This window comes from Sander lucioperca, chromosome 8 (assembly GCF_008315115.2).
Source record: "Sander lucioperca isolate FBNREF2018 chromosome 8, SLUC_FBN_1.2, whole genome shotgun sequence".
Lineage (NCBI taxonomy): Eukaryota > Metazoa > Chordata > Actinopteri > Perciformes > Percidae > Sander > Sander lucioperca.
The window spans coordinates 18,086,856-18,114,382 of record NC_050180.1 but is presented as its reverse complement, the minus strand read 5'-3'; the positions used below and the strand labels follow the sequence as shown (position 1 = coordinate 18,114,382).

Below are 27,527 nucleotides of genomic sequence, written 5' to 3'. Positions count from 1 at the left end.
ATACTTCATCCCCTTATTTGGTAAAAAAAAAAAAAAAAAAGTCTGCTCAGCAACATGACAAATATACTTGTAGATGATTTCGTCAAATCTGTGCACACTGAAATTGAAACAGTACGTGTGCACAGTACAACACTTACATGACACATGAATGCGTGCCATTTTCTCGTCTGCTTAAACGCAATGTGTCTCATTTCCTTAAAAATTATTGCGGCACGCAGGCTTTCTTCAGGATGACTATTTGCGTATTTTTTACCTTTTGCTATGCATTAGCCGCATCAATGAAGGCTTTTCAATATTTTCTTCAACAAGAGGGCCTTGGTTTTAATGCTGTTTGTATACTATTGGATTACCCCTGAACCAAAGAGCACCTTGTTAGACTTTTCTCAACCACCACCAAAAAAAAGCACTCTCTGTCTTCCCAATTTTCTTCTTAAAATTGGATGATTTGCGGTTTTTTCTTTTGTCTTATGTGATAGTGAACCAAATATCTTTAGACTGTTGGACTGCTTGGACACTCTCGGCCGAGATAATAAACATACATTCATTTAGACAGTGGAGACTGCTTTGAGTTTTCTTTATTGAAAAAGTATTTAACCAGTGCAATTAATAATCTGCAGAACAAATTCAAGGTACAGTACTTACAGTACATACAGTACAATATCAACAACAGACAAACGCAAATACAAAGTAAACCTGAGTTGCCGTGTACTGAGTGAGAAGTATGAAGTATGTAGGAAAATACTAGACTGTGGCATTATACAGATAGAAAAAATGGCAGATAATAAAAAAAACATCTTGGTACTGGTTTCAGTAAATCCAGTCACTCAACTCAACAAATAAAACTGATGTACACACCACATACATAACATCTGCAGACTACACATGTAGAAATAATTCATGCACATGATTAAAAGACATCCTAGACATGACTGCACATGCTGCTTTGTGCATATTCATTTCTCAGCATTTTCCATCCACGCTGTTTTTTCGGTGCAGTTATTTTCAGTGAGACGAGCCAGACTTCATGTGACTGATGGCATAACAGTTAGCTTCTCCTGCGTAGCAAGACGGTTTAAACGAACGGAGTGGCAGTGCTGTGCAGGTCGAGGCTGGGAAACCTTGTCACACTATGAGAGAGCCTCTGCTCAGTGCAGTGCTCTGTTAAAGAAATACACCAAGAGCCACACATTAGAGACTTTGCATTCATGCTCATGCAACGTTAGTCCAGCCTGGTGCCTCCAATTATTTAAAGAAAGCATGTAGCTCAAGCTGTGTTAGTAGTTAAGACAGCGATACAGATGTGTTTTGGGATATTTGGTAAGCCAGTTAGCAAGCATTTGTAATACTGTAATGGTTGCAAGCATGAGCAGATTATACAGACTTACATTATAAGTGTCATTTGCAATTGCTTTTGTAAATTTATGAAAAAACATCTACGTAGATAAAATCATGACACAACTAAAATGATAGTGATTCAGTGTTAAGACCATAAATCTTGTATGTACATTGCACAGGGGATGATCAGATGATGTACATCATACTGTCAAACATTTTCAATACAAAGCTGGCATTATTCTATTTTATTCTTATTGTCAACAAAACCCTTTGAAAAGACCAAAACGAATAACATCTCTCAGTACTTTCTGACTTCACTAACCCGACTGTGGTGCTCAGCCCCAAACAGTGTTCATTTTGACAGCAAATTCTGATTTAGTCTTAGTCTTTTGAATAACACACCATTTAGTTTTAGTCTTATTTTAGTCATCTGAAATCTTTTAGTCTTAGTCTAGTTTTAGTCGACTAAATATCATAAGAGTTTTAGTCTTAGTCTAGTCTTAAGTCTTTTAGTCTTAGTCTAGTTTTAGTAGACCAAATATTAGCAGATTTTAGTCGAGTAAATCTACAGTGGATTTAGTTGACTAAATGTTTCTCCAGAATTTCCGGTCATTGGAAGTATCCATCAGTCTGTTATGGAATGGTGTTAAGGTTTGAATATGCGATACAGACACAGATTTAACGGTTCGTCCTAGACCTAGCTCTGACATTTCTGTTGCTCATGAGACATGTCATTGCCCTCGGATTTGTGTATTTGATAATAAAATGAGAGAGATCATGCCTGAACTAAAACTTACTGTACATGCTCTGTAAACGTGCATTTGCACCCTCAAACAGACTAATAGGAGGCTCCTATTTAACTTTATCTTTCTGCATTGCTGGTGAGGAGAACAATTATGCTTATGGCAATTGTCTACAAGTGCAACAGTGTGCCTCACTGATATGTTTTTAATAGTTTATGGACAGTTTTCGAATCTACATCCGGCTTTGGCTATGCAGACGACACTTGTGTCATTATATGTTTTTGTTGACAATAAGAACATTATAGAATATACAGTACAGTCTTACCCTGTAACTATATACAGGATTTAGAGGCTCTTTCTAGAAGAGCTGAAGAGGAAGGAAGTCCTTGTTCCTGCTACAAGTAACTCACCAGGTTTCGGCTCCTGTCTCTCTCCTCTCGGCCCCCGTGTAGTGTATGGGAAGTTCCCTGGTGGGGGCGGGTGTAACAGAAAGGCCTCATGGCTGGTTCAGTGGTCCTGTAACGCTCTGATCTGGGAGGCTCTACAGTGCGGTACCGGTCTGTGGTTGGGTCAGCCCTGCGGTACCGCTCCGCCTCAGAGTACGGAGGCAAAGGGTCCTCCTCTTCTGGACGGTTGCTAGGCGACCGGCTGTAGTAACTATCGCTGCCCTTTCCTCTGGAGCTGCCTTTAGAGGGAGTGTCACTGTCCTCGTCTGGTCTACAGGTACCACTGTCCCCTCCCCGCCCCCTGGCCTTGCTGTCCAGCACACTCCTGAGGAAGGCGTCGTCGTATCCCTTGCTTTGGGGCGGTCGACAGGGACGATCACTGTCCCATGTGTCCCTTCTCTTCTGTGGTAAAGGTGAGGGGCTGCGACGGCCCCAGCCATCATCTTCATCTCTGTAGAAACGCCTGGGAGGGCTGTAATCCCGCTCGTAGGCCCGGTCTGGAGGCTCAGCGCGACGACCCCGGGAGCCGTAAGACCGGGCGAAATCCTCCAGCTCGTCCAGGGAGCCGGTCCGCCCTCTTCTGCTCAACGTCTTTCTCTGCAGGTGCTCTGAGCGCGGGTTCCACCTACAGCAAAGAAGAGCACACACAGAGTTTGTATGTAGAGCTGGGCGATATGGAGAAAATCAAATATCCCAATATTTTTGACCAAATACCTCGATATCGATATTGTGGCGATATTGTAGGGTTGACAATTGGTGCTTTCACAAAATATGCACACAATGAGATTTTTGATAAATAATCATCAGTTATGTTGATATAATAACTATGTGGGTAAAGGCAAATAATGGAACAGCTAGAACAGTCTGATGTGTTCAGAAAATTACATCACTCTACTGTAATACAGCCTTTAAAACCAGGAAAAGACAACACTTGTGTCATATCAGGATATTACGATATCCAAAATTTAAGACGATATCTAGCCTCATATATCGATATAATATCGATATATTGCCCAGCCCTATTTGTATGGTAATAATAATAATAATAATAATAATAATAATAATAATAATAATACTTGAAATGCCTGGAAAACTGCTACTTCCAGGTAGTGCATCCTTAGTGGTGGTGTTATGATGTGGGTTTACCAAAGATTTCAACCAATAAAATCATTTGAAATGTTCTTACAATCCTCTCCTTCCTGACACCATCATTATACCTTCTGTCGAGCTCGTCGTCTGAGTGGTTGCCTCTGTCCCGTCTGGACCTTCGACTCTGTGTATGTGGAGCTGCTCTCAGCACTGACTGGTCATCTAGGTCTGCGATGGGCGGGAGCGCCTTCATCTGCACCGTCTGATAGGTGTGTCTGAAGTCTGTATTCCCTCCATCATGAAGAGAGCTCAGCTCTGAGAGGCTACTGGCTGTTGGCACAGACACATCAGTAGAGCAACATTTGCTATTTTCTATCATAAAATTCATTTGTAAAACATTTGTCAGTTAAGTTTTTCTGTAACTGCCAGCTGGAATACACAACTATAGCTGTAAAATGATGTAATCGAAGATTTCAGAGTAAGATGTGGTCTGCTAGAAGTGCTATGTTGGTGTTTGGGATAAGATCATAGTAAATGCATCATCTACTTTCTGGCTTGAGGTGGCTATGACTATATAATCATGAGCACTGATTATAGCTATCTGCTGAGGGCAGAAATCATGTGCCACCTCAAACTACTGTCACAAACAATTTAGAAGTCTGGTGATATTATTTCCGCCCTGTATTGTCAACAAATTCTATAAAAGGACCAAAACCAACAACAAAGCCTGATTTAGCCTATTTCTCTGTGTTATAGACCTTAATTGATGTCCAAAAACTATTAAAACACCTCAACCAATCAATGTTTCTCCATTGCAATAAACATGGAAAGTTTACTTTCAGTCAATCCTACATACATCACACACACAAATGTCCTTTCTGCCATAAATACTGTCCACAGCACCAAATATGTATTACTGTAATCCTCCGCTGAAAATAGTCCCCAACAAATGTACTATTCACTCCTGTTTGAGTAACTTCTACTAAAAACTACAGTGCCCAGCTTCATTAGAAAAATAAAATAAAATAAAATAAAATTAGTGCTGTCAGTTAAACGCGTTATTAATGGCGTTAACGCAAACCCATTTTAACGGCGTCAATTTTTTTATCGCGGGATTAATGTTCTTTTGTTAATGTAGTTTTTTTCACATGCTGTTGCAACAACTAGTTACGTTAGAAAAACTACAACACTACACCGGATCTAGCTAGACCGGAAACAAAACAACAGGCACGCCGCACACACTTGTTTGGAATTGCGAGCCGGCCAAAGAGTAGTAGGCTAACGTTACGTTTTGAGTAGATGACGAGCGCGAGATGCCAATAAGATTCTGAATGGAAAGTTGACTTTTAAAAAGTTGCCAAATGGTTCCATTGACAAGACCAAAGTGATCTGTGTGTTTTGTCGTTGTGAACTGAGCTATCATCGCAGCACATCCAGTCTGAAATACCACTTGATGGCCAAGCACACAGCTGATGCCAATTCTCCGCCCCCTCGTCAAAGCCAGGCGCCAAAAGCACAAAGCAAGCCGATCCACTTTTCCATGTTGATAAGGGCATTAAAATGAGAAAAAATAATTTTAAAGGAACTCTAAAGGAAATCTAGGGACATAGAATAGATAAAAATGTGCGATTAATTGCGAGTTAACTATGATATTAATGCGATTAGATAGATAGATAGATAGATAGATAGATAGATAGATTTTTTATTGATCCCAAAAAAATGGGAAATAACATTGTTGCAGCAGCAAAAATTTCAGACACACAGCACACGTACAGAGTAAACATTAAATAATAGGAAAAAAATATACATTAAATAATAATAGAATAATACACTAGCAATATTTAAAATATATACAATTTGGAAATGAAATGCAAAATGTACAACTGTTTCGATATATAGATAAAACTTAATGTGCAAGTTGGGGAGTAAAAATGTACAACTGTTTCACTGGTAATGATTGTGCAAGGTTGGTCAAGGTGCATTCAGTGTAGTTGTGATGTATTTGAGTCTTATCTAACACTCAGAGATGAAGTGTTAAAATGTTTTATTGCCTGTGGTAGGAATGATTTCCTGTAGCGGTCAGTGCGACATCGAAGCTGTCGGAGCCTCTTAGAGAAGGTGCTCCTCTGTTGGACCAGTGTGGGGTGGAGAGGGTGGTCGGGGTCGGGATTAATCGCGATTAATCGTTTGACAGCACTAAATTAAATATAACTTTACATTGGTGACCTGATTTTAGTTTTTTTTTTATATGTTCAGTAGGAACCAGTTGACTTGGGGCTGAGAGCCACAGACAGGCTGGGTAGTAAGAGACGGACTAAAGACCAGTGTATAAGACCAATGTTGCAAATCATTGACCAGAAACATCTTTTTCGTTTACAGTGGTTGGTTATACAGACAATGTTATGAAAATGAATGTATGGATTAATTGGAAACCAGCACTCGTTGATTCACACAAACCATGTACATAAAACACAGACATAAACACTGTCAAACAGCCACACAGATGACAGACACTGGCCTAATCTGTGCAGGCTTACGTTTAAGTGCAGCCATCTTGGAAGAGGGAAACTGACCCAGCTCCTTCTCTATGAAGTACAGAACTTTCATTGAGTCCTGGTCTGTACTGGCTTTCAGTCGATAACCACTGCGTGCTGTGGATGTGGACACACACATACAGTACGTACACACACAGGGACTTAACCATGCAAGGACCCACACATACACATACAGTGTGTGTCCAATGCACGTTCCTACAAAGCAGACAACCTTACTCACAATCAATTTGTTAAGACTAGATTTAAATAGTAAACGTGCATGTGGCAGACAGACATTTCTGTCATTTCTATAAAGGTTAGAGACAGACACGAGGATGAGGGATGGTAAATGAAATGAGGGTAAGTGAAGTCAGTGTGTCTGAAAGGAATTAAGAGCTTTATTCTATCTCTGCACCTTATAAACTGTTTTGTTGACACTCACCTCCAGCCAGGTTATTCTCCACTGAGGGGATAGAGGCGATATTTGGCTCCACATGGGATGAAGGGACAAGAGGAATACCAGCAGGAACACCAGGAATGTAGTAGGGATACACAACCTGAGCAGGCGGTCCACTCTTTGCCATCTTCCCTGCCTCGTATACTGCACGGGTAAACAACATGACAATAAACCTTCTATGCAGAGTGGAGTGCTGTCACTTAATGTAAATAAACTAGGGATGTCCCGATCAGGTTTTTTTGTCCTCGAGTCCGAGTCCGAGTCATTTGATTTTGAGTATCTACCGATACCGAGTCCCGATCCGATACTTCTATAATATATAAAAAAAGAATAAAGAAGAGCGAAAAAACAGATCCAGGATGTTCCTTATTTTTTATTTAATTCACCTTATTTTAACATTCAACAACTCTGTTAACAAACAGAGCACTTCTGTTACATATCTCACAGTTTGCTATGGCAATGTTGTTGTCATCAACTTTATAATCCCTCCAGACCGCAGACATACTCGCGCTTTCCGCTTCAAGCTGCTTCCGTGTTCTACTTTGCCGGCATTTAACCAATAGCGTCTCTGCAACAAAGTGATGTCATGCCGCACGCGTTGCTGTTTCTGTGTGGAGTCAAAAGGGTCTAACTCTGTGCCACCGCATAACTATAGATGTGTTAAAAAATAATGAGAATATATATACATATATATCCGAGTCCTGATCGGGAGGTAATGTCCGATTCCGATCGAGTCTGAAACCACCAAACCAGATCCGTTCACGTGATCGGTTCTGGACATCCCTTAAAATAAAGAATGTGTTTTATTTACTCGTTAAGTGGTTTGTGTTACTCACGGTGTCGTGGACAGCAGCAGGTGTCAGGACAGCAGCAGCAGCGGACATAGCAGCAGCAGGAGTGAGGACAACACTGGCACCAGCAGATCCCCATCAATAACAGGAACAAGACACTGCCCAGGACTACGGATCCCACAAACGCCCACTCTGGAATATAGCCACAAACTCACATTAAGTCTTCTCCATTTGTGTGAGGCATAGTAGGATTCAGTTTAAGGTATTACACAGACTTCATTATTCCATCATAAGTTAGCTAAAATGTATCCATCTGTGAGTCCTTTACATCCTAGATATAACAATTTGATTTATTTTGGTCCTTAATTAGTTAACATTTGCTACTTAAAGCTGCAGTAGGAAGAATGCAAAAAATGCCAGAATTTGTAGTAGAGTGAGGCCTCTTCCTGCAGCTCTCCCTCTCCCCTCTCTGCCGCATGCATGTACAGCCAATAGGAACGCTCTGTCTCTCTGAAATGACCTGTGGTTGACCAAAGTCTCCTGTTAGATTTACTAAAGCCTCAAAACGGACCCCAGAGGAGGTGCAGAAGTCCAGTTTTCTCTTAAGACTACTTGAATTACAGTATGCTGTAATATTATTTAAAATAAAGTGCCTACAACAGCTTTAAAATGTGATTCTTTCTCTGTTTTATGCAACACACGTATCCGACAAACCCTTTTCCTTTAAAGTGTGGATATAAGAGGTGACATCATCTACAACTGGAGAAAAAAAATTGATTGACATCACAAGGATCACTCAGTAAATATCACTACACATGGATGGGCAGGTTGAAGAAGTACTCTGTTGTAAGACAATGGAAATGTATTTATATGTGTGACACACTTATGATGTGTATCACATCTATGGTTATGCACAGCTATGTTTGTATAGCAGAGTATAAGCACATATGTATCTACATATAATATAATGCAGATTTATGTATGTGGGGAAATCAATAGTGATAAAAACAAGCACATGGAGCAAGCTTGTTGTGTTTCCACATCTCAGGAATTGCTTTTAGTGATTTACAATAATAATTTGTAGAAACAATGTTTAAAAAACTCTACAAAAATCAGACCCAATTGTAACAAATCAGAATTTTCCTTTTAAAACCACACTGATGTTTCTGTCTCCCCTTCCGAGACCACAGAGCATTAAAAAGGAAACTTCAGGAAAACTCTAGGGAACTGTGAGTGACTTTTATCCATTGTCACATCTCCAAAGTATCCAGACCCTAACAACACACTTCCTCAGGGTTTGCCCAGGAGCAAAATCCACTCAAAAAACCCTCGCTAAGTCAACACATTTCCCCACAGATCAAAGATAAACACTGTGAGTCTGTGAATCTTTCTCTATGTAGCTTCAATAACTGACTGTGTGTTGGGTTAGACGCTACTTTCTGTACATTTTCCTCATTTTGACTGTTAACGTGTCAACACGAGCTCATGCATATGCATTTGTTAGTCAAAGAAAGTTTTGATTGGTGAAGAGGCATTAGTGAAGCTAGAAGACGCCAGGCAGTGAGACGAAAGTGCAGGTGAGGTGCCGTACCTGGCATAAACTCCACATCAAACTCAGGTAGGAGATCGTCCTGCTGACCTGTCCTGCCTGCAAAGAGAGGGAAAGCACAGGTGAAGGACGGCAGAGGAAGCAGAAAGCAAGAGTCAAAAGGTCAGCAGAGTGGATGATTAATGGTCGTGCACTAATTGAAGAACTGAAGGGACAAAGTTTTTACACAAATTATTCATCTTACATGCTGTCATAATAATGAATGAGGAATTTTTTTTTTTAGCCATGTTAGCAATGTGGTTCTAGGGATGGTAACGCTGTTTGGTCCAGACTGAAATATCTCAACAACTATTGGATGGATAACCATGGAATTCAGTACAGACATTCATGGTCCTCAGAGGATGAAGCCTCTGACCTTTCCTCTAGCGCCACTGTAAGGTTTATATTTCTGTTTCTATAAGTCAAATGTCTCAACAATTATTAAATGGTACTCCATGTAATTTGGTACACACATTCATGCCACCATGATGATGAATTATAATAACTTCATTTTTATTTATTTTTTTAAAGATTATTTTTGGGGTATTTTAGGCCTTTATTTTTATAGGACAGCTGAAGACATGAAAGGGGAGAGAGAGGGGGAATGACATGCAGCAAAGGGCCGTAGGTCGGAGTCGGACGCACGGCCGCTGCGTTATGGAGTAAACCTCTATATATGGGCACGCCCTCTACCAGGTGAACTACCCAGGTGCCCGATAACTTAATTTTTTATCTGGTGCCATCATCAGGTCTAAATTTTAATTTGCACAAAGTTTAGTTTATGACAAATACTTGCAGAACTAAAGACACTCCCATCAGCCTCAGCTATACTTTGTGTTAAGTGCTAACAAGCTTAAATGAAATGGGGAACATGCTAAATGTTAACATTGTCTTTGTGAGCATGGTAGCATGTTGACATTAGCATTTAGCATAGCTGTGCCTGAATACAGCCTCACAGAGCAGCTAGCCGACTCTTGTTCATCACAGTGATCATTTTTTGGTGTCCAGAGTTTGTGCTTATAAAATATGATGCCATAGAGTTTCATAGAAGTGTTTTTAAAAATACTAACCTATAAACGTGAACATAAGTCCTGTAAGTCATAGTTCAGAGAACAAAATGCACTTTACTTTGAATCTAATTTTAGCAGGAGGCCAGCAGTGCTATATTTCTATATTGAGTGTGCTTCTCTGGTGCCGTTTAAACTGCACACTAATGAATCTACACACATGCAACCGGCACGCACGCACACGCACGCACGCACACGCACGCGCGCACGCACGCACACACACACACACACACGCACGCACGCACGCACACACACACACACACACTCTCACACACACACACATATATTGAGATGTGCCAAAAGAGGCTGTGTGTGAGGACAAAGAGGGTTATGTTTTGGGAAACTGGGGCACATATGATTCTAGGGCAACAATTTAACATGGCAGCTTTAAAAAAAAAAAGAAAAAAGAAGGTCACAGAAGTTGTACCGTTGAGACACAATGACTTGTTTGTGCTTCATATACAAGATAAACAGGTCAAATAAGAGAAAAATTCAAGGCAACTAGAAAACTGTAAATACAGAAAAATAAAGGGACTGCACCAGGTGCGCTGAGACTGAGACACACACTGCAGGTGTTCATGATTTTAGTACGTGTTTATCGTGAGGTGTCAAAGGACTACAGTATAATTACAGTAAAGACCCGTCTGATCTGTCTGGCTGCAGGGATAGACTAAACACCACTGGCTCCAAAGTATGCTGAGTAGACTTTTACTATGGAGAGAGAAAAACCCAGTGTAGCCCTTCCACCTTGTAAAAAAGTAATCTTGGTTCCTTGGGACACTCATCTACATACCAGGAAGCTCAGTAACACTGAGTAACCTGAGAGAGCTGAGGAGCTATGCAGCCTTGAGAGGGAGGGAGGCAGTGAAGGATGCAGGAATGAGTAATGGAAGAACACATGAGAAGATTTTGCAAGAAAAAGGGAGAGCAGAGGGAGTGAACGTCAAAGAAAAATCAATCCAAAAGAAAAAGCAAATCAGAGACTAGGGGGAGATGGTGGGAAAAGAAACATCACAACGTGTTGCTTAACACTTTTGGGAAATATTCACTTTCTTGCTGAGAGTTTGGTGAGAAGATTGAAACCACAGTCATGTCTTTACAGTAAATATTGAGCTGCAGCAGGCTGCCAGTTATCTTAGCTTAGCATAAAGACTGGAAGGAGAGAAACAGCTAGGTTTCTAGCTAGATACGTCATATCTCTTTCCCTGTTTTGCAATACAAAATCACAAGTTTAAAATCACAATTTGTGGTTTTATGGGAGGTTATGTACTGAATATCTTCGGTTTAAACAAACAAGGTACAACGTGTTAATCAGTAAGCTTATATTTTGTTACTTTTGAACAGAGCCAATCTAGCTCTTTCTGGTCTAACTTCCTAAGCTAAGCTAACCGGCTGCTGTCAGTAGCTTGATATTGAAGCAACAGATATGAAATTGGTATCAATATTCTCATTTAATTCTCTTCAACAAAGCAAAAAAACTGTATTTCCCAAAATGTCTAACTACTACTTCACATTTTGGTATATATAATTGGAAGTGTGTAAGATCTCAAAACTTTAGGGAATGCTAATCTGGCACTGAAGTGGTTTTACACTTTCTAATTCCAGCTTCTTCATTGCAACATGGCAAAACCCAAACCCAGTGTAGTCTTGTTATTCTCACACGTTTAAACCCTTGTCTTCCTTCCTGTGAGCTGATTATAATCAGATTAGTGCTGAGTGGAGGAGGAATGTATGAATGAGCAGACTCTTAATACTACAAGCAACTTCAGGATTAGTCAAAGTTAAAGGAAGAAAAACATTTTTGGTAATTGTTGTGAGAGTTCAGCCCCCTTTTCTACATCTCTCTCTTCATGTCTACACCAGCAGCAACCCTTAACATTCCCAGTCTCCTCTATAAAAGCTCGTTGCCATGGTAACAGCTTTAGGAGTGGCTTTGGCAACAATGACCTCCACAGTTTCTCTCACTGAGTGGTCATGCTACATCAAGTTTCATGGACAGAAGATGCCGAATCTCTAACCTTTAGCACCAAAACATTAGCTGTTCATTTATCATTAATTAGCAACAAACACAAATATAACATGATGACAGACAAACCATTGTACAGTCGAACATATGATCCCATACCGCTTTGTGAAGCTGTACAAACCCTGGCATATAGTTATAGGTTAAGCTACCCAGCAGTATACAGTATATCAGGTAACAAGAATTAACTCCACCTTCACCAGCTGCAACATTAAAGTGAGGTATGCATTAATAATTATAATATTATTCTGAAATGGACCATTCTGCATAATGAGTACTTTTACTTTTGGTACTGTCAATATATTTTGATGCTAATACTTTTGTAATTTCACTGATCTGAGTACTTTTTCCACCACTGGACACAACAAGTCCACGTCAACCTTGTAAATCATGTAAAGAGGGAAACACCATCTGGACGGCTCCATGGAATTGGTTGTAAAGACAATTTAAAACGCAGCGCAACAAAGACACTATTTCTAAAACCTTCACTAACATATAGAAATAAACTTTGATGAGCTCAAAGTTTGCTTGAGTCTTTACGTCACTGTACTTTGATAAAAATAAAGTGCAGGCCTACCGAGCACAAGTAACTCCAGCTGGGCTTCATTCTTCCCCTCCAGATCATTGGCAATGACGACTTTACAGAAGTACACTCCACTGTCGCCCCACTGCAGCTCCCCAATACGTAGATCTGCTTCTGCACAGAGACCGAAAACAAGGTTATATACCAAGTTAGTGTTTAATCGGCGTATGTGTTAAATTCAAATTGATTGACATTGACAACAAACTGACTATAATGACTTGGTCAAACAGTTTTTCGAGTGCAGGATGTTTTGTTTGAAAATGTTCAATATTAGTGCTGATACAATACCAAAACGGTATATTTAAAAAATATATATATTAACATGTTTTTCTACATAACCTTTTCATCATACGAAAGAAAACAAACGTCTCAAATATTGAAATTACATAGCAAAATCTTGATTTAATGTTTAAAGAATAAGTCAACAAGATTACAAATCTGACACTTTTTGGTCAGTTCCAAAAGCACTGAGGTTTGAATACACCTGTAACTTGACACTTTACAGCAGTTAACATATATTTAAGCTGTTAACTGTTAGTGTTTTTATCATGAGCATAATTTTTGTGAAGCCAAGACAAATAGATTCATTTATCATGTTTTTGTTTTTTACTGTAGCCTATAAAATAATGACAGGAGGGCGTTGTTAAACACTGACACATCTAGAAAGAAGACAGGTGTTTTGTCCTGATAAGGCTTAAGGTTTTACAAGGTGTCATACAGGAATAGGAGTGAGAGCAGGAGGTTGTGATCATGTGTGTGTGTGTGTGTGTGTGTGTGTGTGTGTGTGCCTACTCTATTGTAAGACAAAGACAAAAGAGGTCTATTTAGAGAACAGGAAACAGGAGGCACAGTCAGCGCTGATTCCTGAGTGCAGTCATCAAACAGCTGCAGCAACTCTTTCTCCTTAATTCATAACTTTAGGATAAGAATGATGGCATTACTATTAACGATGGCGATGTCTCTTCCTTTGTAGTGCTCAGCCAGCGTCATGGAGGCTCCCTGCGCCGAGGCCACAACTCGAACTGTGCGGCCGCTGTCGGAGCACTCCAGGTGGGACGTGGCGCCCAGCTCGGAGGACTTGACGCCCAGACTCTCGGACAGGGTGAAGGACTCTCGTGTGCGGTCTCGACAGTAGGACTTGTACCACCACTGGACCACCGGGGTCTGAGTGGAGGCTGTTTGGTACTGACACGGGAGAACCACGGACTGGAAGAGCATCGCAAAACGCCGCTCCTCCCGCACTGTGACATGCACACCATCGCACACACACACTGACAAGAGAAGAGAGAAAATGGGAATAAGTCTTGTTAAAAAATGTACACAAATATGTAGAGCTTTTGTCTCCTGGACATGTGATTTGACTAGAGTCCAAAACCTCAAAGATATTTCAATTTGTGCTTGATACATTACTTAAATCAATAAACTAAAGACTCATCATTTCAACCCTGACTGAGCTATCAGGTTACAAGTTACACATATCTAAGCGAATGTAGCATAATGCAGTAGCCATGCAATAAATCCTACTTCCATGAAGGTAATAATGTTCAGCTTTTCATGAAACAGATTTTGAGAGGTTTTAATTCAGCCAGGGTGATGCTGAATTGTGTTATAGTAAGAGCAGTTTGTAGTTTATCTTAATCTGCCAATTATTTTCTTAATTAATCAATTCATGGTCTATAAAGTAAAAGGGTAAAGATGCTCAGTATCATTTCCTAAAGCCTAAAGGTGACGTCATTAAATGTCTTGTTTTGTCTGACAAACAGTCCAAAACAAAACCTAAAAATATTGAGTTTGCTATCAAATAAGAACAAGAACAGCAGCAAATCTTTACAATTTAGTAGCTAGAATTAGGGATTTTTGGGGCATGTTTGCTTAACAATTTAAATAGTTGTAGACAATTTTTCTGTTCGACTAATATATTAATCAACTAATTATTTCAGTCTAGCCTGATTGATATACATGAGGTGGACAAACTGTTGCAGGACTGTTGTATTAAACGTTAGTTTTAACTGAGTGTAGACAAAAACAGTTTAAAGAGAGGAAGAGGATGCAGATGACATCTTGGTCACATGAGAAACAGCTGTCCCCTTTTCTTTGTATCTGTAGATGAGTCACTGCACCTGGGAGATATGCAGCGTCTTATTAAAACAGGAGCAAAGACGGGAAAAGAGACGATGTGTGTCGAGGGGGGCTCCTCTGCTGCTCTGTATCAGGGTCAGGAAGGTTAAATTCCAGTGTGTGTGGGGGGGGGGGCTGGGGAAGCCTGTGGAGAGGCAGGGGGTTGTCATCACAGAGGGAGGGGATGGAGAGGTCAGACACTCGTGGGTGCTTTCTGCTTGTCATATTAGCTTTAGGTGGGGCAGGAACTCACTCTAAACATTTCCCTCAAAGACAGGAAATCAAAACAAAACAAGTCCACCAGCCTGAATCTCCTAAGGACTGTTTATCGCGTTTCTCTAAAATGGACGCTTTTCCTAGTTTGCTTATATCCAGGCCACAATTAGGACTGCAACTAAGAGTTAGTATTAATACATTTCAATTAACCATGTTTAGTCTATGAAATGTGGCAAAATTCCGATGTTGTGTTTTGTTCGACTAACAGTCCAAATCTCAAAGATTTTCAATTTACTATAATATATTAAAAAAAAAAAAATCATCACATTTGAAAAGCTATCATCTAATAAAGGTTTATCAAAATTGTTGTTATTATGTAGTTTCATCTCAAGTTTCAGACTTGTGTGTTAATATTTTATGAACTAAAACCTTAATAAATCAAGTTATTTTAATGGCGTATGAGTCCGGCCAGATGAGCATCATCAGGTTTCCGTTCCACCTGATAAGAAACTACACTTTATCTGCACATTGCACATTTCCAAGTCCAGTGATGGTGGTGATAGAGCCAGATGACTTTTACAGGATAAGAGAACAAGAGGAGGAGCGACCGAGGTCCTAAATTCCTCCCACGAGAGAGCTCTGGTCTTCCCTTTGTTTAATTTTTTTCATGGACCAGTCCATTGTTAGGGGCTGAACCCCCCCTGTCCCACTTGAGGAGCTGAGAGGGGGAGGAGGTCACAGACTCCCAACCAATGAGAGTATCTGGCCACCTCCAGCTGGGTGTGAACAGACCAATTAACTGCTAGAGATTTAAACTAAACCGTTACTCCATGAATGCCTGATGTGAGAGGTCTGAACTAGTCTCAAAGTGTTAATTATTGGTAGGCCTACATGAAGTTTACATCAGGTGTGACTCATTGTGGGTTAATGAACAGGTAAGAGAACAACAGACAGTCTCCTCCTCCATCTGCATACAGACTAAAGGCCTCATTTCAACATTACACTTCCCTTTTAAACAGTGTGGTCCTAAATGTATTCCAGGTCAGAGCTCTGCTGCTGGACCCTGCATGTTTCCTGAACACAGTCAGACTTTTCCTCTCCAGAGTTGTCACATTTCCTGCTTTTACTGCGTCTCACATTCCTTCACATTGACCAACACAAAAACACTGATAAGACTGTATATAGTCTTCATGTTTGATTAAGGAGTTCAATACAATTTTACAGCAACACTCAGAAAGTTTGCGATAAGTGAAGTGAGCATTTTTGTCAGGAGTGCTTTGCTCACCGATACTGATTTTCAGCCCTCTTGAGCCCTGATGTGCACTTTATGGTGCCTAATTAAACTTTTAAAGAAATACATTGTAGTAGGCCTACTAAACTGCCAATCCTTCTCTTGATAAATTGACTATAATCGGTTTGTCTATAACATGTCAGAAAACACTGAAAGTGCCTGTTGTACTTTCCCACACCCCAAGATGATAATTTAAGCAACTTGTTTTATTTGATCAATCTAGAACTCAAAAGTATTTAGTTTACTATTTTAAATGACAAAGAAAAGCATAAAATAATTTCATTTAAGAACCAGAGACCAGGGAATGTTTGACATGACATTGACTAAAATTGACTAAGCATTAATCAATTATCGACTGATCATTGCAGCTCTACATTGGTATATTGTACCTTTAAAGTACAGCTCTACCAAAACATTGTAGGCTACTATAAAATGTACAATTATGCTTAAATATAGTAAACTATAGTGGTATATAATAGAAATAGGCCTATAACAGAAAAGGGATAAGCCCCTAGGGGATATTATTATCATAGGCTACTGAGGAGATAAAGTAGGCCTATAAACCAACACAATATTAAATACTAGACAATACAAATCCCAAAATTATTAGGATCGTATCATATATAACCCCCTTAACGTGTTATTAAGTCGTTAAAAAGGGGCAACTAATTTATATGGCACATTACTCTCGTGTAATTCACCTAAATAAGATATAAACAATAAAAAATAACCACTTCACTGAGTGTAACTACATATATAGCGTTAAGGTGCCTGGGATAAGCAGCCATAGGCTACGTTTACATAGGATCAACCTGTTGCGCCGTCGTCGTAAAGAGAACACATTTTATGAAAGAAGACATATGTAAGTGAAGAAAATAACACTTACCTGATACTCCCAGTAAAATAGCCAGCCGGTAAAAGTTCATTATACAGTCCGTTTTATAGTAAAGTGCCGTTTATCCGCATGTTGGTCATTCTGGTCGTCCGCTAACTGCTGCAGTAAACAGGACTCACGGACTGCGACTAACGGGACTGTACCACTTCATACAGAGGTGAGTCCAAACCCAACACTGATCTGATATAGGTCTACTGACAACTCCTGTCCTACAATCTCTATGAAACACAAGAGTTAGTGGTGTTGTTTCTTTAGTTTATATTTTTATTGAATCTAATTTTAGTTTTCTGCAGCATGTGCAGCAGCAGTGCCTACCGGGCAGAGTAGAGAGGTCTGCCCGGTGTGGAGGTGGGGGGAGGAGGGGGGCAGCACCATGATTAAATCAGGTCAGACTTGGCTGTGAGTTTTCAGGAATTTTACTGCACACAAACTGCAACATTTGACCCACTTTCTTTATTGAACTCGATTTGAATGTGCTTCACATAAAAAAAATACGGTTCTTACATTCAAGGGGAATTATTTCAAACAAAAGCATCAAGAAAAGGTGCACACAAAGATCACTTTGAGTCAAATTAAATTCAAAGCCCTTTATTACTTTTATTCACAAAGTATGTTAAAAAGATAAAATCAAAGATAATGTACATTTTATATGGTGGAGTGACATAAAAATAATCTTTTTTGCCTGAAACAATGCTTTAACAACATTGACCAAACTACTGCAGTAGATAGGTGGCCCCAATGTGTGAGCAATAATTGTATTAATGATTGGGGGTTGTTCAATGACCAATTTACATTCATTGTGATTTAGCACGGGTTTTTATGAAAAGAAACTAACAAACAATATTAATGCTAACAATGATATGATGAAACTATTGGTATACATTTTAATTAAAGACCCTGGGCACCCATTCATAGACCTTTGACCACAGTAGCCTATATGCCTCTGAAACAGATAGCCTATTGATTCAGGTTCCAAATGCCCCTCTGCTTTGTGTCATGGTGTTCCTCACCACCTCATGTAGCCTATTATACTCCTATATCAGGACATCAAAACATTATTTTTTTTTTTACAGTACTACGTACAATGTTGTTTCATTCAGTTCAGGCTAAATGAAATGTTAGCACACTGTGACAGGTGTGGCAAGGTCAGAAGTTACCAGGTTGATTTGGTTTGGTTGAAGCATATTTGCAGAGAAGTTGTGTTTTTCTGAACTTTTTTTAAGGGCCCAGTCAGACCAGCATTAATTGCCTCAAAATTTCAGACAAAAATCAAGGCCTTATATCAACTGTTCCTCAGGCCACTGGCTTTCACATGGTCATTTACAGTTTTTTTTTGCTTGGTTGTGACCAGGCACTAAGTCAATCCTTAAACCCAATAAAACAGTGCATCAATAAAAAAAAATGTTAGGGCATTAAAAGAACATTCAGTAACACAAGGTTATTAATACCTGTTTTTGTTTTGATCGTCAATGTAATCGAGGCGATCACGGCTTCCAGCAGAACGATCACGGCGGTCGTCAAGGCGATCGCGGCTGCCACCGTAACGATCGCGTTGATCGTCAAGGCGATCGCGGCTGCCACCGTAATGATTGCGTTGATCGTCAAGACGATCGCGGCTGCCACCGTAACGATCGCGTTGATCGTCAAGGCGATCACGGCTGCCTCCGTAACGATCGCGTTGATCGTCAAGGCGATCGCGACTGCCTCTGTAACGATCGCGTTGATCGTCAAGGCGATCGCGGCTGCCTCCGTAACGGCCACGTTGATCGTCAAGGCGATCACGACTACCACTGGAGCGATTACGCTGATCATCGAGCCTATCCTGACTTCCACTGTAATGGCTACGTTCATCGTCAAGGCGATCACGACTTCCACGACGGCGATCTTGCTGGTCTTCCTGGTAACGTTGAGAGTCAACATCACTGCCCTTGCCATCATGCCTTTCTTTACCACTATAGTAACTGTGTTGATCATCCTCCAACTTGTGTGCAGCCATTCCTACGCTGAAATTGTTTTGAGGAACAACGTCTTTGTCTTCCTGCTGGTTGACCTGCTGTGTCTCGCTGGTTGACTTGTCATCCCAGTACTGCTTTCCAACTTCAGGAGCATCTCTGTCATAAAACTCCACTTCTCCGGGGGAACTAACAGACAAACAGGCAAAACACACAAAAGAAATAGAAAATTAGATTAATAATTAGGTTGTTTGATGATCTAATTACAGCACCTTTAAACGCCACTTAATACTATCAATCGATACACCAACATAATTGCTGTTGGTAGTTTGCAGTTGCAGAAACACAGGATATGTCACACGTACCCTTCAGCATACTTTTCCTTTTTGCCCTTTTTCTTGCAGTAACAAAGGATGACAATCCCCAGCAACACGACACCTGCGAGGACTCCGACAATTATTCCTGCAGTGGACCCAATGTTCATGTTGCCTGGGGAGAAAGAAGGACAGACAAGGGGTTTTCACTCGTCCAGGGCTAAGATTAGCAGGTAAATCGTGTTAAAACACTCAGCATGTAAATGTTGTTGAAACACTCACCAGGCGTCACAGCTAAAGTAAAGTTGCAACTGGCAGAACCAATTCGATTTGTTGATGTGCAAATGTAGAAACCAGACGTGTCTCTTGAAATATTGAAGAGAGATAGAGCTCCATCCTCTGCAAAAAAATACAAAAGAAAATCTCAAGCTAAACCAAGCTGAGATGATGGGACATTCTTTACATTGACACTGATGATGGGAATCAAACTCTCCAGCAACCTGCCAAAGTTGGTGCTTCAAAACAAGGATTAAAATGCCTACTTTCAATTGTCTTAGGTGGAAATTGTCTTGGAGTGTTTTTGACACTGTAGCTCTTCCATTCATAGACAGGTATTGGGGATCCCTCATTAGACATGCAGGTGAGGGTGACGTTGTGCCAGTAAGCTGCTTCTCCCTGAATCCTGCAGATCGGCGGAGAGGGAGGCACTGGAAGAAAATGAAGAATTTTACATAAAAAGTTACAATCACTTTGCAGAAATTTGCATGCAGAATTGATTGGAGATATACATACAATTATTCACAATAGGCAGATAAATAGACTTAAACATGTAAATTATTCTTACCCAGGACCAAAAGGGAAGTGGTTGCAGCTGTTGTTCCCTCATCATCATTGGGGATCATGACACTGCATTGGTAACGGCGGCTGTCCTTCATGGTCACCTTTGATAAGTGCAGTCTACTCGTTTGTCCATCAATCTCCATAATGGCTCTGCCTTCATAATTAGGTGCAATATCAATCGGATTGTTTATGAAGTAGGTGGCCACCAAGTCCTAGAGATACATAATAATAAATAAACATATTTTACCAAGATATCAGAATAATACAATATCATAATAAGGCTGACTTAATATTCAACAGTATCACAATGATAGTATAATCAATGTGATGCCACATTTCACCATGACATTACATGTTTAAGGAGAGAGGGTGCTGTACAATATGAAACCCCAAAATGTCCATTATTAAATAAATAATATAAGACATTATGAAATAAATAAGATTAATAAATGCCATTTTTCTGTTTTATTTTATTATGGCAATAACACTTGTATTTTGTGTCAAGTTTTATTTCATAATGGCTTTTTTCATATTGAGTAATAAACCGAGCTCACAACCTCGCCTATCTAGTTAGCCAGCTAAGTAGGTAGCGTGTGCACCTTTATTCAGCTAAATGAATAAAATGGGTTAGTTTCTGTGTCTGTGTACATACAGTAGCCTATGTATTTACACCAACAGCTAGATAGTTGGTTAAAAATTACTTTAACATTGTATTTGCTCAAGCTAACTGGTGCTAACTCTGGAAGCAGTTGTTGAGCTTGCTAGCTTAAGAGAGGCAGGTAGTACATGATTGGCTGAAAGCTGAGAGCGCGATGACATGTCATGAAAAGTTACATCATGAAATAAAAAGTGTCACAATACAAATGTTATTGTTAAGAAAACCATTACGGAATAAAAACAGTCTTTTAAAAAAGCATTTTGAAATAAAGTCGATAATGAAACAAAAATGCCAAACTGCCCGTTTCAACCTTCTCAATTGTGAGAATTTCATGCTTTTGTCTATCTTATGTGATAGTAAATAAATCTTTATATTTTGGCCTGTTGGTTGGACAAATAATTTTTTTGACTTCACCTTAGACTATACAAGACAAAAGGATGAATCAAGAAAATAATCTTTAGATTAATAAATGCAGCCCTATATCTTCTAAATGTGTGTAGCTAGTATTGATTATTACACTCATTCTTCAGTTTCATTTTCAGTCATCAGCTTCATTTTTTCTACACTTTTTCTTTGATGAATTATCTTCTGTGCAATTTATCATAACTATCAAATTGATCATAACTTTTTATCAAATGTATCCAAATTACAAAATAATGTAAAGTGTTTAGTGTAACGTTCTGCTGTATTAAAAATTACAGCATTCTCCGTCTTGTCACCATCTGATGTGTGCAGCAGTAGGTTATGTGCAAGAGGCAGTCTTTATCAAAGGACAAAGGTCATAACCACTAGGCTATAAACTGTAGGGAGGAACTTGTATGCTCTAAATTTGGAACTTACCCAGTGTCATATTCAGTAAAGCACAGGACATTTCCTTATAGAAACTGTTACTCACTACAGCCAAGGACCATGCTACAGTCTTGATATGAATATAGTCTTTAAACACTAATCTGAGAATGTTAATAGATTGTAAGGTATACAATAATATAAACATGATATGTTACTGATAGTATGTTGTTTATTAAAGTCATACTCCAGCAATTTAGTATGCTACTACTATAAACTTGCACCAGAGTTCCAAAAATGCTAGATCCTACACTTCCGCAGCTCAAATGAAGACACTCCCTGTCGTGTAAACACGTCTTTCACACTCCATGCCCCCAGTTTCATTTTCTGTTATAATTTTGTAGTCTCAACTCCTACGCGAGATTCGGCATAGAGCCTGTGTTCACAGGCTGAGTGGCACTCCCTGTAACAAGTAAACAGATCTTTATATGTAAAATCAGAGTTCCCTTTTAGTATTACCACAATATGAGGTATTAAGAAGATGTTATATCCACATGCTGTGTATGGAGCTATAGTTTAACCTCTCACCATTGGATCACCAACATTCTCAGGGAAAGCATCCCATGTGAGGACGAGTGCATTGTTGACTGGTCTGGCCGGGACGAAGGAACAGGTCAAAGTAATATCACCTCCTCTTGCAACCTCATATTCTCTCTCTGGAATAGAAACCTGCAAACTCCAACAGCACGGAAGTACTGAAATAAAAAGAAATCTATAATGACAGATATCTCTTTCTCAGACATAGTTATTTATCTAAATACATCAGAATCAGAATCAGCTTTATTGGCCAGGTTTGCGCAAACAAACAACGAATTTGACTCCGGTAAACTATACTGTACTGTAATGTGGTATTGGGGGACAGAGAAAAATGGGTTTCAACATGACCAACTTCAACTACTCTGCTTGTATTACTAAAATACAGTGTGTTTCTTTCAAGGCTTCTTTAAGGTCTCTTTTGAGTTCAACACAATCCTGCTTCCGGTTGAGTAGCAAGAAGTTGGATTAATGATTAACACAGTGACACTACCATAAAGGTGTGGCAGTAGTTTATAGAAACGAGAAAGAATACATGCATAAAGCTTACCTGTGAATATCAAAAATAGCTTTCGCCATCCAAACTGCCTCTTGGATGTCATTGCTGAAAAAGGATAAAAAAGTACAGCAAGTACAAAATCTAAAACTGATGCTCTCAGTCCAAGAGCAAGAGCCCGCCTAACCTTCACGGTGAACTCCCAGGTATGGAGATGTTGACTTTTCCAGGTAATAAGTCAATGGCTACAGGTCACATGTCACCCAGAGGGCCAATCATTGATCTGGTATAGCCTTGATTACACCTGCCTATTAGAAATGTATATGTGATGGGGGGGGGGGGGAGGGGGCTAGAACAAAAAGGGCTTAAATAATAACATTAACACACAAAGACAGATAAATATACAGTTAATTAGTCCCTGATACAGTGAACAAAAACAAATAGTTAATTGCAGTAGAGAAAATCATTAAAATGTCAAACTAATGTCAACAAAAATTTACAAAAAAGAATAAAGCCAGGTCAGCAACTAGGTTGCTCGACATTTCAATAGATTTTGACCGTCCTAGAAGGTTACATGGGGTGCTATATGGTGTATCCACATCTGGTGTTGTACTCGGTTTGACCTGCAGGCTACAGTATTGCACTGATAGTGACATTGCATGCGCTGAATGCAAAAGGATAATTCCTCATCTGTAATTCTATCACAGCACAAACAATAAAAAGAACACAAATGTAATTGAACTAATACCGACATTTAATCCTGTTGCTTTGACTTGCTGTGGTGTGAGCTGAGATGAAAGGCATAAGATGTGAAGTGGAAACGGACCTCTGGTTTGGTTTTAAAATATGATAGTCTCACCTATCTCCACAGCGCTGTGGAGTAAAAATATGATGACTCAGTGTATTAGGAGAGATTTGGCTTTGGTAACAAGACAGTGTGCTCATTCAGTGGCTTTGGTGGCATGAGGTTGCAGATTTATAGGCTTGACTCTGGACAATGATGCATGTGGGCCAAAAAGTCAGCTGTGTTTAAGTATTCGGTCGAGCCTATGAAAAACTGAATACTTCAGTTTAACCATTTGTTGTGTGTGAGAGAAAAATATCTTATATCTCTACAAGGGTAAAAGGGACAAACTACTCAATGGACTGAAAAGATAAACCCAATAAGCTCCCAAACTAAAAAATGACAGAGTAATGAATTTCTCCACAATAGCAATAATATTGTTCCTTTTACATAAACAGTGATGGAAGACATACTCAGATTCTTTACCGAAGTAAAGCTACCAATACGGAAGAGTCCATTACAAGTGAAAGGCCCATATTCAAAATCCTACTTAAGTAAAAATACATTAGTATTATCAGCAAAATATGCTTAAAGTATCAAACGTAAAGTAGTGATTCTTTGATGTGTAAGCAGCATTTTACTGTTGTAGATGGTCGGGTAGTTATAATGAGTAATAAACTCAATGTTATTAATTTTTTTATTATTATTCAGTGTTTCCCAACCTAGGGGTAGGGTCCCCTCCAAAGGGTCACAAGATAAATCTGAGGGGTCTTAAGATAATTAATGGGGTTGGAAAAAAAAATTCTGCTACATTATGTTCTTTAAAAACCAACCAAACAAAACACTTATCTCAAATCTTGTGAAATATTAAATAATTTGACCTCTTTGAGCCTCATTTAAATGTTATTTAAAGTTATTTAAATGATATTTAAAGTTATTTAAATGAAACAATCTCATCATAAACATCTGAAACATGACAAAGGGCCCAAGCTGATTTTTTTGCTGAATCTTTTTTTTTTATATGTAAATCTTAATTTGAAAAGTAACTGTCTGATAAATGTAGTGGAGTAAAAAGTCCAATATTTCTCTCTGAATTGTAATAGAGTAAAAGCATTAAATGGAAATACCCAAATGAAGTACAAGGAGATCAATTTATTTGCATTTAAGTACAGTACTTGAATAAATGTACTTGGTCACTTTCCACCACTGTTTTTAAATCCTTCTTTGATTCATAAATACAAGGTAAAACAATGAGGTGAATGTTCCTTCAAGTGAATTGAATAAAGTATGAAAAACTTCAACACAATCAAGTTGTTATTTGCCTGTTAATAAATGTAAGTGCCACCACTATAACCAATCCAAAGGCAACCATTTACTCGTGGTCAATCCAAGGACCATGAGAGTGAATTTACATGTATTTTTACATGTATTTTTATATGGTATGAAATTAATTACCAGACTTTCTCAAACTGAGCACAGCCAGATCAACCTAGGCCCTGGGGCAAACATTATCTGTTGAGACTCTATTAACACCTCTATGCGTTGCGTATGTACCCTGTTGCCTCCCATCAAGTACAGTGCTCACAGTAGACTACACATGGCAACTTTACTAGACCAACTATTAAAACAGGTTTTCTGTGTGTTGGTCTATGTTAATTTTATTATATTTGTTTCTGACTTTTTATTTTTGAATATATACCATGTTAAGCGCAATTTCCACTAAAATAATAAGGGTATTAACAACATTTTGACACAGATTCCTAATACAAGACAGGACCACATCATTAGGGAATAATGCAGGACCTGCTTCAGTTAAAGTAGTACGTTAGTGGTGCAAATTTGCAATCATTCAAATTACCAAAACAAAGTGACATGCAGTGAACTTAGGACTGCCCCAATAACCGATTGGTTGCATTCACTTTTGTCAGTGTTACACTGTTGTTGCATGGCTGTGCGGCTAAAGTGCATTGATTTCAGAATACCGGATTGCATTACCTTGTAATAATACTTAAACTTTGACAAAAATGAATGCAGAATTGATATTCACTGTGATTATACAATAGTTGTAAGCAGATGCAAGAAAACAGAATTATTATTCATTGGGCTGCATTTTGTATTTCATTTATTACTGTATTTATCAACAACTATAACCATACCTATGAAGCATCCATAAGCAGTTAATGAATGATTAATAATGATCCCTATAGTGTCGTAAAACACAATATTCATACAAATGTACAGATCATTCAAAGGTAGGTTAAAAAAGTTTTTAAATGTGTTCAAAACTCATGAAGGCATGTTGAGCTTGAATATTCAATATTGACCTCTCAAGGTCTGCTTAATATTGTTTTTCTGGATCTTTCAGTTTGTAAAATCATCATCTTGAGTATATGTGATTTGCAATAAAAGGGCTTTAAACACACAAAAAAAAAAATGGTGCAGACCGTCCTTTAAAAATGTACATCTTTGAGCTGTCTATTAATCTGCATATGGGGTAAGTGAATAAAGGAAGGGGATGTTATGTAATGGGTTATCTTAGTATATGCAGTGCAGATTAATGGGCAAAATGCAGGAAGTGGCTGGGATAAAAGGAAATGTGTCCCAACTTAACATCCTTTCATTAGAGAAGTGAAATATCTTCTCTCTGGTCAAGGTGAGGTCACCAACACATTTAACAATCATTATCATCTCATTTGTGTTTTCTTTTTTAAGGATGGATGTTAAAACATAATTGGTTTCTGGCCTTATGAGTGGGTGCAAATGTTCCTTTGTATTAATTGAACAAGTTCTAACAAATGATTGTATGATTTTAAAAACTTTCTGGAGATGAAACTTCTTTAAATGTAATCAAAATGTCTGTCCAAAAATGAGCTAAATGTTTCTGCACCTAGATGTCTAGCCACAAATAAAACGGTCAGTTTGCATCTTGAGTTGGCTAATGCTGCATTTTCTTGTGGGTACAATAAGCTCATAACCCCGTTATTCCTGACTCAATGCCTAGGTCTGAATAACAATAATAATAAAATATAATAATAAATAATATTAAGATAAAGATAATAATTATGCAATTATGACACATTAAAATTGAGGGTCATTAGCCTAGTCAGAAACACATTTTAAGATTCTGTTTTTTCCCCTGGCTTTATAAATGAGCGGTTTTAATTGACTAGTCTCTGAGTAGTGAGTCACTTAAATACAGGCCTCTGCATCAGAGGTCGTTGTTGACAATGTTATAGCTAGTAGCCTATTTCAAAGTGCTCATATTATGCTCATTTTCAGGTTCATAATTGTATTTAGAGGTTGTACAAGAATAGCTTCATGTGGTTTAATTTTCAGAAAACACATTATATTTGTTGTACTGCACATTGCTGCAGCTCCTCTTTTCACCCTGTGTGTTGAGCTCTCTGTTTTAGCTACAGAGTGAGGCATCTCACTTCTGTTCCATCTTTGTTGGGAGTCGCACATGCGCAGTAAGTACTGCTAGCTTGTCAGTTGCAGAGCATGAAGGAGTGTGTTGGTACCCGATCTGCACGATCCGTCATGCGCATGCGCAAGATGTTCGCGCATGCGCAGATGATAATCCTGTTTTACAAGGATTTACGAAACTGCACGATCTGTTCCATGCCGGGAAGCTAATGTTAGTTTAGCTAACAGCTAATTGGGCTAACCGCTAGTTGACAGCTTGATTCAGTCTAAAATAACGTTAACTCAAACTAAACACTGGGAAAAGCAGGCTACAGCTAAATTAAGAGTTTACAGTAATAACAATAGACAAGTATTGATTGATAGTATTTTAAATGAGCACAAGTAAAGTAGAACTGACGTAAGAGCTGTTATATATTTTAAAGGTTATTTTCAGGTTTTATTTTGAGGGTCTTTTAAAGTTATTACATGCTGTCTCAGCTGGCAGTTAGCCGAATTAGCTCT

The 27,527-nt window shown here is 38.9% G+C and overlaps 2 protein-coding genes across 4 annotated transcripts; both read right to left on the bottom strand.

Annotated features, from left to right (window-relative positions):
* Nucleotides 1-559: 559 nt before the first annotated feature.
* ildr2 (immunoglobulin-like domain containing receptor 2) lies at nucleotides 560-17,488 on the bottom strand. 3 transcript variants are annotated; one of them, XM_031294783.2, is made up of 10 exons: nucleotides 17,168-17,488; nucleotides 13,598-13,927; nucleotides 12,651-12,770; nucleotides 8,987-9,043; nucleotides 7,441-7,587; nucleotides 6,590-6,748; nucleotides 6,151-6,264; nucleotides 3,742-3,943; nucleotides 2,489-3,149; nucleotides 560-1,158 (listed from the first exon to the last, which is right to left on the bottom strand). In XM_031294783.2, exons 1-10 carry the CDS (start codon nucleotides 17,205-17,207, stop codon nucleotides 1,123-1,125), a joined length of 1,866 nt encoding a protein of 621 aa, XP_031150643.1. In that variant the 5' UTR covers nucleotides 17,208-17,488; the 3' UTR covers nucleotides 560-1,122. The 3 variants fall into 3 exon arrangements, with proteins under 3 accessions (XP_031150643.1, XP_031150645.1, XP_031150646.1); XM_031294785.2 differs by lacking the exon at nucleotides 8,987-9,043; XM_031294786.2 differs by lacking the exon at nucleotides 6,151-6,264 and having other exon boundaries at nucleotides 17,168-17,487.
* Nucleotides 17,489-18,580: 1,092 nt separating this feature from the next.
* gpa33b (glycoprotein A33 (transmembrane), paralog b) lies at nucleotides 18,581-23,097 on the bottom strand. The gene is made up of 7 exons (XM_031294771.2): nucleotides 22,871-23,097; nucleotides 22,315-22,481; nucleotides 20,287-20,494; nucleotides 19,985-20,149; nucleotides 19,725-19,841; nucleotides 19,494-19,617; nucleotides 18,581-19,317 (listed from the first exon to the last, which is right to left on the bottom strand). The coding sequence occupies exons 1-7, from the start codon at nucleotides 22,920-22,922 to the stop codon at nucleotides 18,618-18,620; spliced, it is 1,533 nt and encodes a 510-aa protein (XP_031150631.1). The 5' UTR covers nucleotides 22,923-23,097; the 3' UTR covers nucleotides 18,581-18,617.
* Nucleotides 23,098-27,527: the final 4,430 nt, after the last annotated feature.